The 15,095-nt window shown below is 41.2% G+C and overlaps 1 protein-coding gene across 1 annotated transcript in view; it reads left to right on the top strand.

Moving 5' to 3' along the window:
- LOC139747028 (uncharacterized) overlaps window positions 1-15,095 on the top strand; it is a 585,752-nt gene that overhangs the window by 84,586 nt on the left and 486,071 nt on the right. The window contains exon 3 of the mRNA XM_071658778.1: window positions 5,870-5,972. Within this exon, the coding sequence (XP_071514879.1) occupies window positions 5,870-5,972 (103 nt within the window). The remainder of the gene's footprint in view (window positions 1-5,869; window positions 5,973-15,095) is intronic.

Raw genomic sequence — 15,095 nt, 5'->3', positions numbered from 1 at the left:
CCCCCATACACATGTACATACACACGTCCACACACGCAAATATACATACCTACACAGCTTTCCATGGTTTACCCCAGACGCTTCACATGCCTTGATTCAATCCACTGACAGCACATGGAGAGAATGAGTGAGGAAAGATTGACCAAGAGGATATATGTGTCGGAGGTGGAGGGAACGAGGAGAAGAGGGAGACCAAATTGGAGGTGGAAAGATGGAGTGAAAAAGATTTTGTGTGATCGGGGCCTGAACATGCAGGAGGGTGAAAGGAGGGCAAGGAATAGAGTGAATTGGAGCGATGTGGTATACAGGGTTTGACGTGCTGTCAGTGGATTGAATATATATATATATATATATATATATATATATATATTATATATATATATATATATATATATATATATATATATATATATATATATATATTTTTTTTTTTTTTTTTTTTCTTTGTCGCTGTCTCCCGCGTTTGCGAGGTAGCGCAAGGAAACAGACGAAAGAAATGGCCCAACCCACCCCCATACACATGTATATACATACGTCCACACACACAAATATACATACCTACACAGCTTTCCATGGTTATATATATATATATATATGTATATATATGAATTGGTCCGGGGATTATTATAGATGAAAGATCCGTATTGTTGACTATGGTTTCAAGTCTTCGGCCATTCAATTTTCTAAGCTATTTAATTGTTCTTTAAACTTCGGGAAAACATTGAAATGAAAATTTTATTGAAGATGACGAACAACGGCAGTTTGCTATTTATAGGAAATATCGGTTAATTGAGTGAATCATTGAAAACCGGTAGGGTTCTAGTATGAGTGTTAGGGGGACGCACGCACTTCCCTGATGCCAACCATGTCTCCGCGCCGAAAATAGCCTCCTAAACTTGGCGAGAGATCACGTACCTCTCGCACCCTTTTTTTTTTTTCTTCTTATTCGAGAAAGATACATATGAATCATTAACTGAAAAAATTCTGTAAATCTAATTTAGGGCCATATTGAAAAGGCATGGATTTGCCTGAACTGCAATCGGCGTGCTTTGTGGAATTGGTTTAGTCCTTAGCAGCATGATTTAGTGCATTATTTTCCCCACGAAAAGTTATAGAAGGGCTATGATGGTCTGGTAAAATGTAAGGAAAAGGGTAGTAACAAGTATAAGTCATCAGAATGTGTGGAAATATATTTAGTTTATCTTAATATTGTGTATTGTCGATGTATACCTAATATATCACTGTTGTCATCTACAATGTTTTATTGGTTCCAAGCATTAACAATGAATTTTTACTGTATGATCCTTTTCAGAGTATGAGAAAACAATGAAAACAGAAGTGGTTTGCTACAATGCAACTTTATTGTCATCCACTAAGATAATAATGCAAAACTAAGTACAGTAGTTATGATCGAATATCGTAACAACACAGGTAACTTATTCTTCACACACACAACAAATTACACATATAATACAGCAATAAAAGATTAACTTATTCCAAATTATAAGCGTGAAAATTTGATTTTTGCAATTTCACTTGCATATAGAACGATTATGTAACGTTACAGTTGTAAGTGAATAAAACATTTGGCCTAGCCATAACGTATTAAATTCATTTTTTTTTTTTTATAGCACTGATACATGAGAATTCCAGAGCCAAAATAATTGTGACTGCTTAGAAGTAGACATCAATTATTGCAGCAACAATGATACAGTTTAGTGGTAGAATGTGAAATGATTATTCCTTGATAGAGTAAGACATTATCTGTTGCACATCCTCTTAAACAGAATTCTGTTATTATTATTTTTTGCATACGTTGCAAGATTTGACATGTAATCTGCTTTTAGTTTGAAATAGCCCCTCACGTTTATTTTTTGTATGATTTGACGTGTATTCTGCTTTTAGTTTGAAATAGCCTAACCTTTTTCGTTTTGCTTTCTGCCTTGGTTAATAGGATTTTTTATATGCCTCAGTGTTCTTACAGAACACTTTTAAGTTCACTTCGCTGTGGGAGGCAGTATAGATAGCGGACTGTTAAACACTTACCGAACACACTTCGTAGTTCGTAGTAACTGAATGCAAGGATCAGCAGAAGAAAGGCCACATCTGCTCACATAGCTGTTAAGTCTAATGCACTGAAACCACAGCGCCATATCCACAACTGAGCCCACAGACCTTTCCATGGTTTACCTCTGATGCTTCACATGCCCTGTCAGTCCACTGACTGGACATCAACTCCAGTTTACCAAATTGTACCAATTCACTCCATCCATGAATGCAAGAGTTTTGGAGAGAGGGGCAAGTATGCAGTCTGTTGTCGATGAGAGGGCTTGGGAAGTGAGTCAGTTGTTGTTCGCTGATGATACAGCACTGGTGGCTGATGTGAGAAACTGCAGAAGCTGGTGACTGAGTTTGATAAAATGTGTGAAAGAAGAAAGCTGAGAGTAAATGTGAATAAGAGCAAGGTTATTAGGTACAGCGGGGTTGAGGGACAAGTCAATTGGGAGGTAAGTTTGAATGGAGAAAAACTGGAGGAAGTGAAGTGTTTTAGATATCTGGGAGTGGATTTGTCAGCAGATGGAACCATGGAAGCGGAAGTGAGTCACAGGGTGGAGGAGGGGGCGAAAGTTCTGGAAGCGCTGAAAAATGTGTGGAAGTCGAGAATATTATCTCGGAAAGCAAAATTGGGTATGTTTGAAGGAATAGTGGTTCCAACAATGTTATATGGTTGCGAGGCATGGGCTATAGATAGAGTTGTGCGGAGGAGGGTGGATGTGCTGGAAATGAGATGTTTAAGAGCAATATGTGGTGTGAGATAGTTTGATCAAGTAAGTAATGAAAGGGTAAGAGAGATGTGTGGTAATAAAAAGAGTGTGGTTGAGAGAACAGAAGGGAGTCTTTTGAAATGGTTTGATCACATGGAGAGAATGAGTGAGGAAAGATTGACTAAGAGGATGTATGTGTCAGAGGTGGAGGGAACGAGGAGAAGTGGGAGACCAAATTGGAGGTGGAAAGATGGAGTGAAAAAGATTTTGAGCGATTGGAGCATGAACATACAGGAGGGTGAAAGGCGTGCAAGGAATAGAGTGAATTGGAACGATGTGGTATACCGGGGTCGATGTGCTGTCAATGGATTGAACCAGGGCATGTGAAGCGTCTGGGGTAAACCATGGAAAGTTTTGTAGAGCCTGGATGTGGAAAGGCAGCTGTGGTTTCAGTGCATTATACATGACAGCTAGAGACTGAGTGTGAATGAATATGGCCTTTGTTGTCTTTTCCTAGTGCTACCTCGGGCACGTGCAGGGGGAGGGGTTGTTATTTCATGTGTGGCTGGATGGCGACGGAAATGAATAAAGGCAGCAAGTATGAATTATGTACACGTGTATATATGTAATTGTCTGTGTGTGTGTATATATATGTATACGTTGAGATGTATAGGTATGTATATGTGCATGTGTGGACGTGTATGTATATACATGTATGTGGGTGGGTTGGGCCATTCTTTCATCTGTTTCCTTGTGCTACCTCGCTAATGCGGGAGACAGCGACGAAGTATAATAAATAAAATGATATATATATATATATATATGTATATTTTATTCATTTTCACCTCCTGCAACTTTCTTCTTTCACACGCTTTACCAAACTCAGTCACCGGCTTCTGCAGTTTCTCACATGAATCAGCCACCAGCGCTGTATCATCAGCGAACAACAACTGACTCACTTCCCAAGCTCTCTCATCCCCAACAGACTGCATACTTGCCCCTCTTTCCAGAACTCTTGCATTCACCTCCCTAACAACCCCATCCATAAACAAATTAAACAACCATGGAGACATCACACACCCCTGCCGCAAACCTACATTCACTGAGAACCAATCACTTTCCTCTCTTCCTACACGTACACATGCCTTACATCCTCGATAAAAACTTTTCACTGCTTCTAACAACTTGCCTCCCACACCATATATTCTTAGTACCTTCCACAGAGCATCTCTATCAACTCTTATCATATGCCTTCTCCAGATCCATAAATGCTACATACAAATCCATTTGCTTTTCTAAGTATTTCTCACATACATTCTTCAAAGCAAACACCTGATCCACACATCCTCTACCACTTCTGAAACCGCACTGCTCTTCCCCAATCTGATGCTCTGTACATGCCTTCACCCTCTCAATCAATACCCTCCCATATAGTTTACCAGGAATACTCAACAAACTTATACCTCTGTAATTTGAGCACTCACTCTTATCCCCTTTGCCTTTGTACAATGGCACTATGCATGCATTCCGCCAATCCTCAGGCACCTCACCATGAGTCATACATACATTAAATAACCTTACCAACCAGTCAACAATACAGTCACCCCCTTTTTTAATAAATTCCACTGCAATACCATCCAAATGTATAGGTATGAATATGTGCATGTGTGGATGTGTATGTATATACATGTGTATGTAGGTGGGTTGGGCCATTCTTTCGTCTGTTTCCATGTGCTACCTTGCTAATGCAGGAGACAGCGACAAAGTATAATAAAAAAAACATCTATAAGTATACGTATGTGAGTAGGAGAGATGGTTAAAGGGCATTATTGGATTACGTGCTAATTGATAGTTGTGCAAAAAGATTTTTGGATGTTATTATATTGCAAGAGATCTCAGTGGTGTGTGTGATTTATTATGTGCATAAAACCACATGGAAAATGAAACTTGATTACACCTTGAATTGAAATTCTTCCTTTTCAGATTTATGTCATTGTTGATCAATAGGTAATAATACACTGATGATGAGGTACTTCCCATTCCATAAGATTTCATTGTTTTCTTGTTTGTGTTTGGTGCACAGCTTTGACACAAGGAACCCCATTAAAGATGTCTTTGGGTTATGTGATTAAGAGTATACATCTGGATAGGTAATAGGCGGTAGATAGCCAGCGACCAGGGAGATATATTACCAGCATGACCTGTCTGGGTATCGGGAGGGTTCATGATGGTTGTGTTGTGAGCCAGCATTTTAGTGGTTGTCAAGTTGTAATCTTGTAACCCAGTTTGCTGTCTTTTCTTTCTGCCTCACCTACACATGAACAAGAGGATTCTGTCCTCAAACATACAATCTCTTCTTGTCATACATAACATTTGACAACATTTAACTCACACAGTTTATTCTTCTTAACTCTGAATAATCCTGCTGTGAGCACTCTGCTCTAACCCTGCCTTTTGGCAAAATGATAGAAACAATAGATAGTAAGCAGTAGTTAGGAACATTTAGGCATGAGCATTAGGTGGAAACTTTAGGTGGAAGTAGTGAGTAGAAATGTTAGGCAGGAGCATTAGATAAAATTAGTAAATTAGTCAGTAGGAACATTAAGTAGGAGCCTTTGCAAACCCTGCGCTAGAGTTGCCCTCTGCCAGTGGTCTGCTAAGGGTGAGGCACTAAAGGCTTTAAGTGGCATTTGAATTTACTATTTATGGAGACTCTTTTGTCATGGCCACCCCCTTGAGGGAGTTTCAGATGGGAATAGGCATCATAGATATACAAATAGAGAATTCATAGCATGCCACTTTGTATATATTTGTTTTAGTTACCAGACTCTGCCTCATTATGGTAATGCTGTGAGTGAAAAATCCCCTTTGGTGAGTCTTTATCCTCATATTTTGATAACAAGGAGTTCCGTTTAATCAAGGAATTTCTCACTTCAAAGGAGTCTATCATATTCTTGGTACTGGAAGTAGCACATCCTTGAAGCTGCAGGAGCTCTCTGAGAGAATAGGATACTGGGTTGTATCATAATAGACAAATAGAAATTTTACTCAGTAGTGTGTTTATGTATCCCTGGCTTTCTGATGTCCCTGCTTTTCTTTTCCAGGAGGAATGGGAAGAGATTGAAGCTTTGTTGGAAAGGGAACAACATCTTGGTCAGTATCATCAGGTCTCTGACCCAACCAGCAGTAACTTACTCCGCAGTTCTAGTATGTTGAACTGCCCCATATTTTTCCTCTTTTAGTCCTAATGTGTTGACTTTTCTCACAGTTTTGATGTTTGGCATCCCTGAGTTCTATCTTAATCTTCTGTTACCCTGTTTTACAGCGCAAAGAGTTCCGCACTAATGGAGATCTTTTGCTTTAACATTTGTGCCATCATAAGAGAATTTTGTATTTCTGTATGGGTAGATCATTAGAAATGCTTAATTATGAAATCTGTAAACCCCTAAAATATGTGGTATTGCACATCAAGATTACCACCAATGTAGAGAAAGTTTTTTTTCATGTATAATGCACTGAAATGAGAGACCCCATCCACAGCCAAGCCTCACAGACCTGTCTGTGGCTTCCCCTGATTGTTTTTCATGCCGTTTCAGCCCGTTGACAGCTGGTCACCCCCTGTGTACGACATTGCTTTAATTCATTCTCTTATGCTCGCCATACACCCTCTTGCAGGTTCAGGCTGTGACCCCTCAAAGCATCTTCCATCTCCAGCTCAATCTCACCCTTCTCTTTGTCCTCTCCACTTCTGACATGTACTTCGTTTTAGTCAACCTCTCCTCACTCTTCCTCTTTATATGTCCAAACCATTTCATCACAGTATTTTTCTGTCTCAGCCATGCTGTTCTTACTACCACACCTCTCTTCTACCCTGTCATTTCTTACTTTATCGACCCTCACATCACATACTTAATTTCCAAGTCATCCACTTTCTTCCATACATATTGATCTAGGGCCTATACCTCACATTTGTAAAACATCATTGAGATTACTATATCATCAAACATATCCATCTTTGCCCTATCAAACAGTGACCTGTCTTTCCACGCACTCCTCAGTGCAATTGGGACCTTAGCTTCTCATTCTCCCTGTGGCTAACTTCAGCTTCCATGGTTCCATCCGCTTTCATGTTCATTCCAGATATGTGAAGTGCACTTTTTTCATATTCTCTCCATTTAAATTTGCACTACAACCAACCTTTCTCTCTTCCCTGCTAAACTTTATAACCTTGATTTTATTTACATAAACTTTACATAAGCTTTCTCTTCATATACTCTCCCAAAGTCAGTCACCAGCTTTTGCAGTTTCTCACTTGGGTCTGCCACCAGACCCATGTCATCAGCAGAGAGCAACTGACATGTTCCTAGGTCCCCACCTTCATTAAAAGGCAGACCATCCTCTATCTACATGACCATTGAATTTACCCCTCTCATCACCCTAACCAAAAACTGATTAAAGCAGCCATAGGAACATGACATACCTTTGCTGCAAACCCACCTTCACCTGGAACCATTAATCTTTCTCACTTCCTACTCACACATATGCCCTACTGTCAAGGTAATCAGGATCTAACTTCTTACTCACAGACATGCTTTACTCTCATGATAAGCAAATTCACACTGCTTAATTGCACAGAATTAGCCATGAACATATCATTACTGAAAACCAAATTGCCTGATTTATACATCATTGAGAGGGTGAAGGCATGTACAGAGCATCAGATTGGGGAAGAGCAGTGTGGTTTCAGAAGTGGTAGGGGATGTGTTGATCAGGTGTTTGCTTTGAAGAATGTATGTGAGAAATACTTAGAAAAGCAAATGGATTTGTATGTAGCATTTATGGATCTGGAGAAGGCATATGATAGAGTTGATAGAGATGCTCTGTGGAAGGTATTAAGAATATATGGTGTGGGAGGAAAGTTGTTAGAAGCAGTGAAAAGTTTTTATCGAGGATGTAAGGCATGTGTACGTGTAGGAAGAGAGGAAAGTGATTGGTTCTCAGTGAATGTAGGTTTGCGGCAGGGGTGTGTGATGTCTCCATGGTTGTTTAATTTGTTTATGGATGGGGTTGTTAGGGAGGTGAATGCAAGAGTTTTGGAAAGAGGGGCAAGTATGAAGTCTGTTGTGGATGAGAGAGCTTGGGAAGTGAGTCAGTTGTTGTTCGCTGATGATACAGTGCTGGTGGCTGATTCATGTGAGAAACTGCAGAAGCTGGTGACTGAGTTTGGTAAAGTGTGTGAAAGAAGAAAGTTAAGAGTAAATGTGAATAAGAGCAAGGTAATTAGGTACAGTAGGGTTGAGGGTCAAGTCAATTGGGAGGTAAGTTTGAATGGAGAAAAACTGGAGGAAGTAAATTGTTTTAGATATCTGGGAGTGGATCTGGCAGCGGATGGAACTATGGAAGCGGAAGTGAATCATAGGGTGGGGGAGGGGGCGAAAATCCTGGGAGCCTTGAAGAATGTGTGGAAGTCGAGAACATTATCTCGGAAAGCAAAAATGGGTATGTTTGAAGGAATAGTGGTTCCAACAATGTTGTATGGTTGCGAGGCGTGGGCTATGGATAGAGTTGTGCGCAGGACGGTGGATGTGCTGGAAATGAGATGTTTGAGGACAATGTGTGGTGTGAGGTGGTTTGATCGAGTAGGTAATGTAAGGGTAAGATAGATGTGTGGAAATAAAAAGAGCGTGGTTGAGAGAGCAGAAGAGGGTGTTTTGAAATGGTTTGGGCACATGGAGAGAATGAGTGAGGAAAGATTGACCAAGAGGATATATGTGTCGGAGGTGGAAGGAACGAGGAGAAGTAGGAGACCAAATTGGAGGTGGAAAGATGGAGTGAAAAAGATTTTGAGTGATCGGGGCCTGAACATGCAGGAGGGTGAAAGGCGGGCAAGGAATAGAGTGAATTGGATCGATGTGGTATACCGGGGTTGACGTGCTGTCAGTGGATTGAATCAGGGCATATGAAGCGTCTGGGGTAAACCATGGAAAGTTGTGTGGGGCCTGGATGTGGAAAGGGAGCTGTGGTTTCGGGCATTATTGCGTGACAGCTAGAGACTGAGTGTGAACGAATGGGGCCTTTGTTGTCTTTTCCTAGTGCTACCTCGCACACATGAGGGGGGAGGGGGGTGGTATTCCATGTGTGGCGAGGTGGCGATGGGAATGAATAGGGGCAGGCAGTGTGAATTGTGTGCATGGGTATATATGTATGTGTCTGTGTGTGTATATATATGTGTACATTGAGATGTATAGGTATGTATATTTGTGTGTGTGGGCGTGTGTGTGTCTACATTGTGTATGGGGGTGGGTTGGGCCATTTCTTTCGTCTGTTTCCTTGCGCTGCCTCGCAAACGCGGGAGACAGCGACAAAGCAAAATAGATATAAAAAATATACATCATATGAAGAATTGTAGGGTCTGTCTCAGAAATTGCTGGCAGTCTCCTTGAGATGACAAAGAATACATGTTTCTCCTTAGGAACAGGGGTTTTGATCCCTGATGGAACACAAGTATTAATGGCCTGAATGGGCTAGTAAAATCCTCTTAAACTTTTCAGTGATGGATAGGATACTGATGGGTCTTCTGGTGATGTATAGGGCATGGGAAAGAATTCCATCAGTTCTTGCTAATCAAATTTTAGTCTTCATATTGAGACATCACCAATAACTGGAATGTATTTATTTTCTAGTACAGGTACACCACTGAATTTCCGGCAACTGATGGTTTGGCACCTTTAGTCCCTACAAAATTATGTGAGGGTACTTGAAATTACCGCGGCCACCAGACTAGTTTACTGGGTGGTCACAGGTGGCGTGTGTAGGGCGCACTTATTTACATTCCTTACACTGCAATTGTTGGTGGTGATGTGGCAATTCTGTGAGATTCTTAGATTATTTTGCTTAAATTTAACCCTCGCTATATAGCTTCTAAGACATCTAAGATTGTCAGTCATGGTGTCATATGTAAACACCAGTCCATATCAATCAAAGATAAAGTAGAACTGTTGAAAAAAATGGACCGTGGTGTTTTGGTGCATAAGCTGTGTGACATCTACAGTATAGGTTCAACTGTTCATGATATAAAGAAGCAAAGGGAGTAAATATTGAAATTCTATGCTGTCAATGATTCCCAGAAGCAAATGACAATTAGAAAAACTATGAAAGATGATAAGGGTACTGAGCACGATTGAGTGTTGATGGAATGGTTTTGACAGCGTCGGAGTGATGGAGTGGACTCGTCAGGTAGCATAAAAATGGACTAGGCTAAGTTGTTCCATAAAGAACTTAAATTACAACATGAGCATGACTATAGTGAAGAATAGCTTCAAAGATTCATGAAGCATCACGGAATTTCCACGAATAAAGCGTGCAGAGATAAGTGGTCTGCAAACCACGGAGTTGCCGAGTATGTAGACAAATTTGCAAAACTCATAGCTGGTGAGCACCTCAGTCCTGAGCAGGTGTATAATGCAGATGACACTGCATCATTCTGGTGATGCACACCTGGGAAAACACTAACATCAGAAGATGAAGAAGACCAAACAGAACTCAAAACTAATGTGCTATTGTACATTTCTTGTATTTCACATATTTATTTGATTTACATTTAATATTTGTTTAATTTAAATTTCTAGCAAGAACATTATCTCGGAGAGCAAAAATGGGTATGTTTGAAGGAATAGTGATTCCAACAATGTTATATGTTTGTGAGGTATGGGCGGTAGATAGGGTTATGTGGAGGAGGGTAGATGTGATGGAAATGAGATGTTTGAGGGCAATATGTGGTGTGAGGTGGTTTCATCAAGTAAGTAATGAAAGGGTGAGAGAGATGTGTGGTAATAAAAAGAGTGTGGTTGAGAGAGCAGAAGAGGGTGTATTGAAATGGTTTGGTCACATTGAGAGAATGAGTGAGGAGAGATTGACAAAGAGGATATATGTTGAGAGGTGGAGGAAACGAGGAGAAGTGGGAGACCAAATTGGAGGTGGAAGGATGGAGTGAAAAAGACTTTGAGCAGTTGGGGCCTGAACATACAGGAGGATGAAAGGCGTGCAAGGAATAGAGTGAATTGGAACGATATGGTATACTGGGGTCAACGTGATGTCAATGAATAGAACCAGGGCATGCGAAGTGTCTGGGGTAAACCATGGAAAATTTTGTGGGGCATGGATGTGGAAAGGGAGCTGTGGTTTCAGTGCATTACACATGACAGCTAGAGACTGAGTATGAGCGAATGTGGTCATTGTTGTCTTTTCCTAGCGCTACATATATACAGCTAGAGACTGAGTGTCAACAAATGTGGCCATTGTTGTCTTTTCCTAGTGCTACCTCGCACGTGCGCGTGGGGAGGGGGTTGCCATTTTATGTGTGGCGGGGTGGTGACAGGAATTCATGAAGGCAGCAAGTATGAATATATACATGTGTAAGTCTGTGTATGTATATGTATGTATACGTTGAAATGTAAGGGTATGTATATGTGCGTGTGTGGGTGTGTATGTATATACATATGTATGTGGGTGGGTTGGGCCATTCTTTCGTCTTGTTTCCTTGCGCTACCCTGCTAACACAGGAGACAGTGACAAAGTATAATGAATAATGAATATTATAGATAAATAGATATAAATAAATATATAGATAAAGTGTGTAAGACAAGAGAACAAATGGGAACATCGGTGAAGGGGGCTAATGGAAAGGTAATAACAAGTAGTGGTGAAGTGAGGAGATGGAATGAGTATTTTGAAGGTTTGTTGAATGTGTTTGAGAATAGAGTGGCAGATATAGGGTGTTTTGGTCAAGGTGGTGTGCAAAGTGAGAGGGTAGGGAGAATGGTTTGGTAAACAGAGAAGAGGTAGTGAAAGCTTTACGGAAGATGAAAGCTGGCAAGGTGGTGGGTTTGGATGGTATTGCCGTGGAATTTATTATAAAAGGGAGTTACTGTGTTGTTGACTGGTTGGTGAGAATATTCAGTTAATGTATGGTTCATGTTGAAGTGCCTGAGGATTGGCAGAATGCATTCATAGTGCCATTGTATAAAAGCAAAGGGGATAAAGGTGAGTGTTCAAATTACAGAGGTATAAGTTTGTTGAGTTGTCCTGGGAAATTATATGGGAGGGTATTGATTGAGAGGGTGAAGGCAGATTGGGGAAGAGCAGTGTGGTTTTATAAGTGGTAGAGGATGTGTGGAACAGCTTTTTGCTTTGAAGAATATATGTGAGAAATACATAGAAAAACAGATGGATTTGTATGTAGCATTTATGAATCTGGAGAAGGCATATGATAGAGATGCTCTGTGGAAGGTATTAAGAGTATAAAGAGTATATGGTGTGGGAGATAAATTGCTAGAAGCTGTGAAAAGTCATTATCGAAGATGTAAGGCGTATGTACAAGCAGGAAGATAGGAAAGTGATTGGTTCTCAGGAAATGTTGGTTTGTGGCAGGGGTGCTTGATGTCTCCATGGTTATTTAATTTGTTTATGGATGGGGTTGTTAGGGAGGTGAATGCAAGAGTTTTGGAGAGAGGGGCAAGTATGCAGTCTATTGTGGATGAGAGGGCTAGGGAAGTGAGTCGGTTGGTGTTCGCTAATGATACAGCGCGGGTGGCTGATTCGAGTGAGAAACTGCAGAAGCTGGTGACTGAGATTGGTAAAGTGTGTCAAAGAAGAAAGATGAGAGTAAATGTGAATAAGAGCAAAGTTATTAGGTTCAGTAGGGTTGAGGGACAAGTCAGTTGGGAGGTAAGTTTGAATGGAGAAAAACTGGAGGAAGTGAAGTGTTTTAGATATCTTGGAGTGGATTGCAGCGGATGAAACCGTGGAAGTAGAAGCAAGTCACTGAGTAGGGAAGGGGGAAAAAGGTTCTGGGAGCATTGAAGAATGTGTAGAAGGTGAGAACGTTATCTTGGAGAGCAAAAGTGGATATGTTTCAAGGAATAGTGGTTCCAAGAATGTTATATGGTTGCGAGTCATAGTCTATAGGTAGGGTGGTGCGGAGAAGGGTGGATGTGTTGGAAATGAAATGTTTGAGGACAATATATGTTGTGAGGTGGTTTGATCAAGTAAGTAATGAAAGGGTAGGAGAGATGTGTGGTAATAAAAAGAGTTTGGTTGAGAGAGCAGAAGAGGGTGTGTTGAAATGGTTTGAACACATGGAGAGAATGAGTGAGGGAAGATTGACAGAGAGGATATATGTGTCAGAGGTGGAGGGAAAAAGGAGAAACAGGAAACCAAGTTGGAGGTGGAAGGTTGGAGTGAAAAAGATTTTGAGCATTCGAGGAGTGAACATACAGGAGGGTGAAAGGCATGCAAGGAACAGAGTGAATTGGAATGATATGGTATACTGGGGTCAACATGCTATCAATGGATTAAACCAGGGCATGTGAAGTGTCTAGGGTAAAGTAGGGAAAGTTTTGTGGGGCCTGTATATATATATGAAGAATGTGTGGAAGTCGAGAACATTATCTCGGAAAGCAAAAATGGGTATGTTTGAAGGAATAGTGGTTCCAACAATGTTGTATGGTTGTGAGGCGTGGGCTATGGATAGAGTTGTGCGCAGGAGGATGGATGTGCTGGAAATGAGATGTTTGAGGACAATGTGTGGTGTGAGGTGGTTTGATCGAGTAAGTAACGTAAGGGTGAGAGAGATGTGTGGAAATAAAAAGAGCGTGGTTGAGAGAGCAGAAGAGGGTGTTTTGAAATGGTTTGGGCACATGGAGAGAATGAGTGAGGAAAGATTGACCAAGAGGATATATGTGTCGGAGGTGGAGGGAACAAGGAGAAGAGGGAGACCAAATTGGAGGTGGAAAGATGGAGTGAAAAAGATTTTGTGTGATCAGGGCCTGAACATGCAGGAGGGTGAAAGGAGGGCAAGGAATAGAGTGAATTGGAGCGATGTGGTATACCGGGGTTGACGTGCTGTCAGTGGATTGAATCAAGGCATGTGAAGCGTCTGGGGTAAACCATGGAAAGCTGTGTAGGTATGTATATTTGCGTGTGTGGACGTATGTAAATACATGTGTATTGGGGGGATTGGGCCATTTCTTTCGTCTGTTTCCTTGCGCTACCTCGTAAACGCGGGAGACAGCGACAAAGTATAATAAAAAGAAAATATATATATATATATATATATATATATATATATATATATATATATATTTTTTTTTTCTTTTTTACCGCTGTCTCCTGCGTTTGCGAGGTAGCGCAAGGAAACAGACGAAAGAAATGGCCCAACCCACCCCCATACACATGTATATACATACACATCCACACACGCAAATATACATACCTACACAGCTTTCCATGGTTTACCCCAGACGCTTCACATGCCCTGATTCAATCCACTGACAGCACGTCAACCCCGGTATACCACATCGATCCAATTCACTCTATTCCTTGCCCTCCTTTCACCCTCCTGCATGTTCAGGCCCCGATCACACAAAATCTTTTTCACTCCATCTTTCCACCTCCAATTTGGTCTCCCACTTCTCCTCGTTCCCTCCACCTCCAACACACATATATCCTCTTGGTCAATCTTTCCTCACTCATTCTCTCCATGTGCCCAAACCATTTCAAAACACCCTCTTCTGCTCTCTCAACCACGCTCTTTTTATTTCCACACATCTCTCTTACCCTTACATTACTTACTCGATCAAACCACCTGACACCACACATTGTCCTCAAACATCTCATTTCCAGCACATCCATTCTCCTGCGCACAACTCTATCCATAGCCCACGCCTCGCAACCATACAACATTGTTGGAACCCCTATTCCTTCAAACATACCCATTTTTGCTTTCCGAGATAATGTTCTCGACTTCCACACATTCTTCAAGGCTCCCAGAATTTTCGCCCCCTCCCCCACCCTATGATCCACTTCCGCTTCCATGGTTCCATCCGCTGCCAGATCCACTCCCAGATATCTAAAACACTTTACTTCCTCCAGTTTTTCTCCATTCAAACTTACCTCCCAGTTGACTTGACCCTCAACCCTACTGTACCTAATAACCTTGCTCTTATTCACATTTACTCTTAACTTTCTTCTTTCACACACTTTACCAAACTCAGTCACCAGCTTCTGCAGTTTCTCACATGAATCAGCCACCAGCGCTGTATCATCAGCGAACAACAACTGACTCACTTCCCAAGCTCTCTCATCCCCAACAGACTTCATACCTGCCCCTCTTTCTAAAACTCTTGCATTCACCTCCCTAACAACCCCATCCATAAACAAATTAAACAACCATGGAGACATCACACACCCCTGCCGCACACCTACATTCACTGAGAACCAATCACTTTCCTCTCTTCCTACACATACACATGCCTTACATCCTCGATAAAA

The sequence above is a fragment of the Panulirus ornatus genome, chromosome 5 (assembly GCF_036320965.1).
Source record: "Panulirus ornatus isolate Po-2019 chromosome 5, ASM3632096v1, whole genome shotgun sequence".
Taxonomy (NCBI): Eukaryota; Metazoa; Arthropoda; class Malacostraca; order Decapoda; family Palinuridae; genus Panulirus; species Panulirus ornatus.
This window is presented reverse-complemented; position numbering and strand designations above follow the sequence as displayed.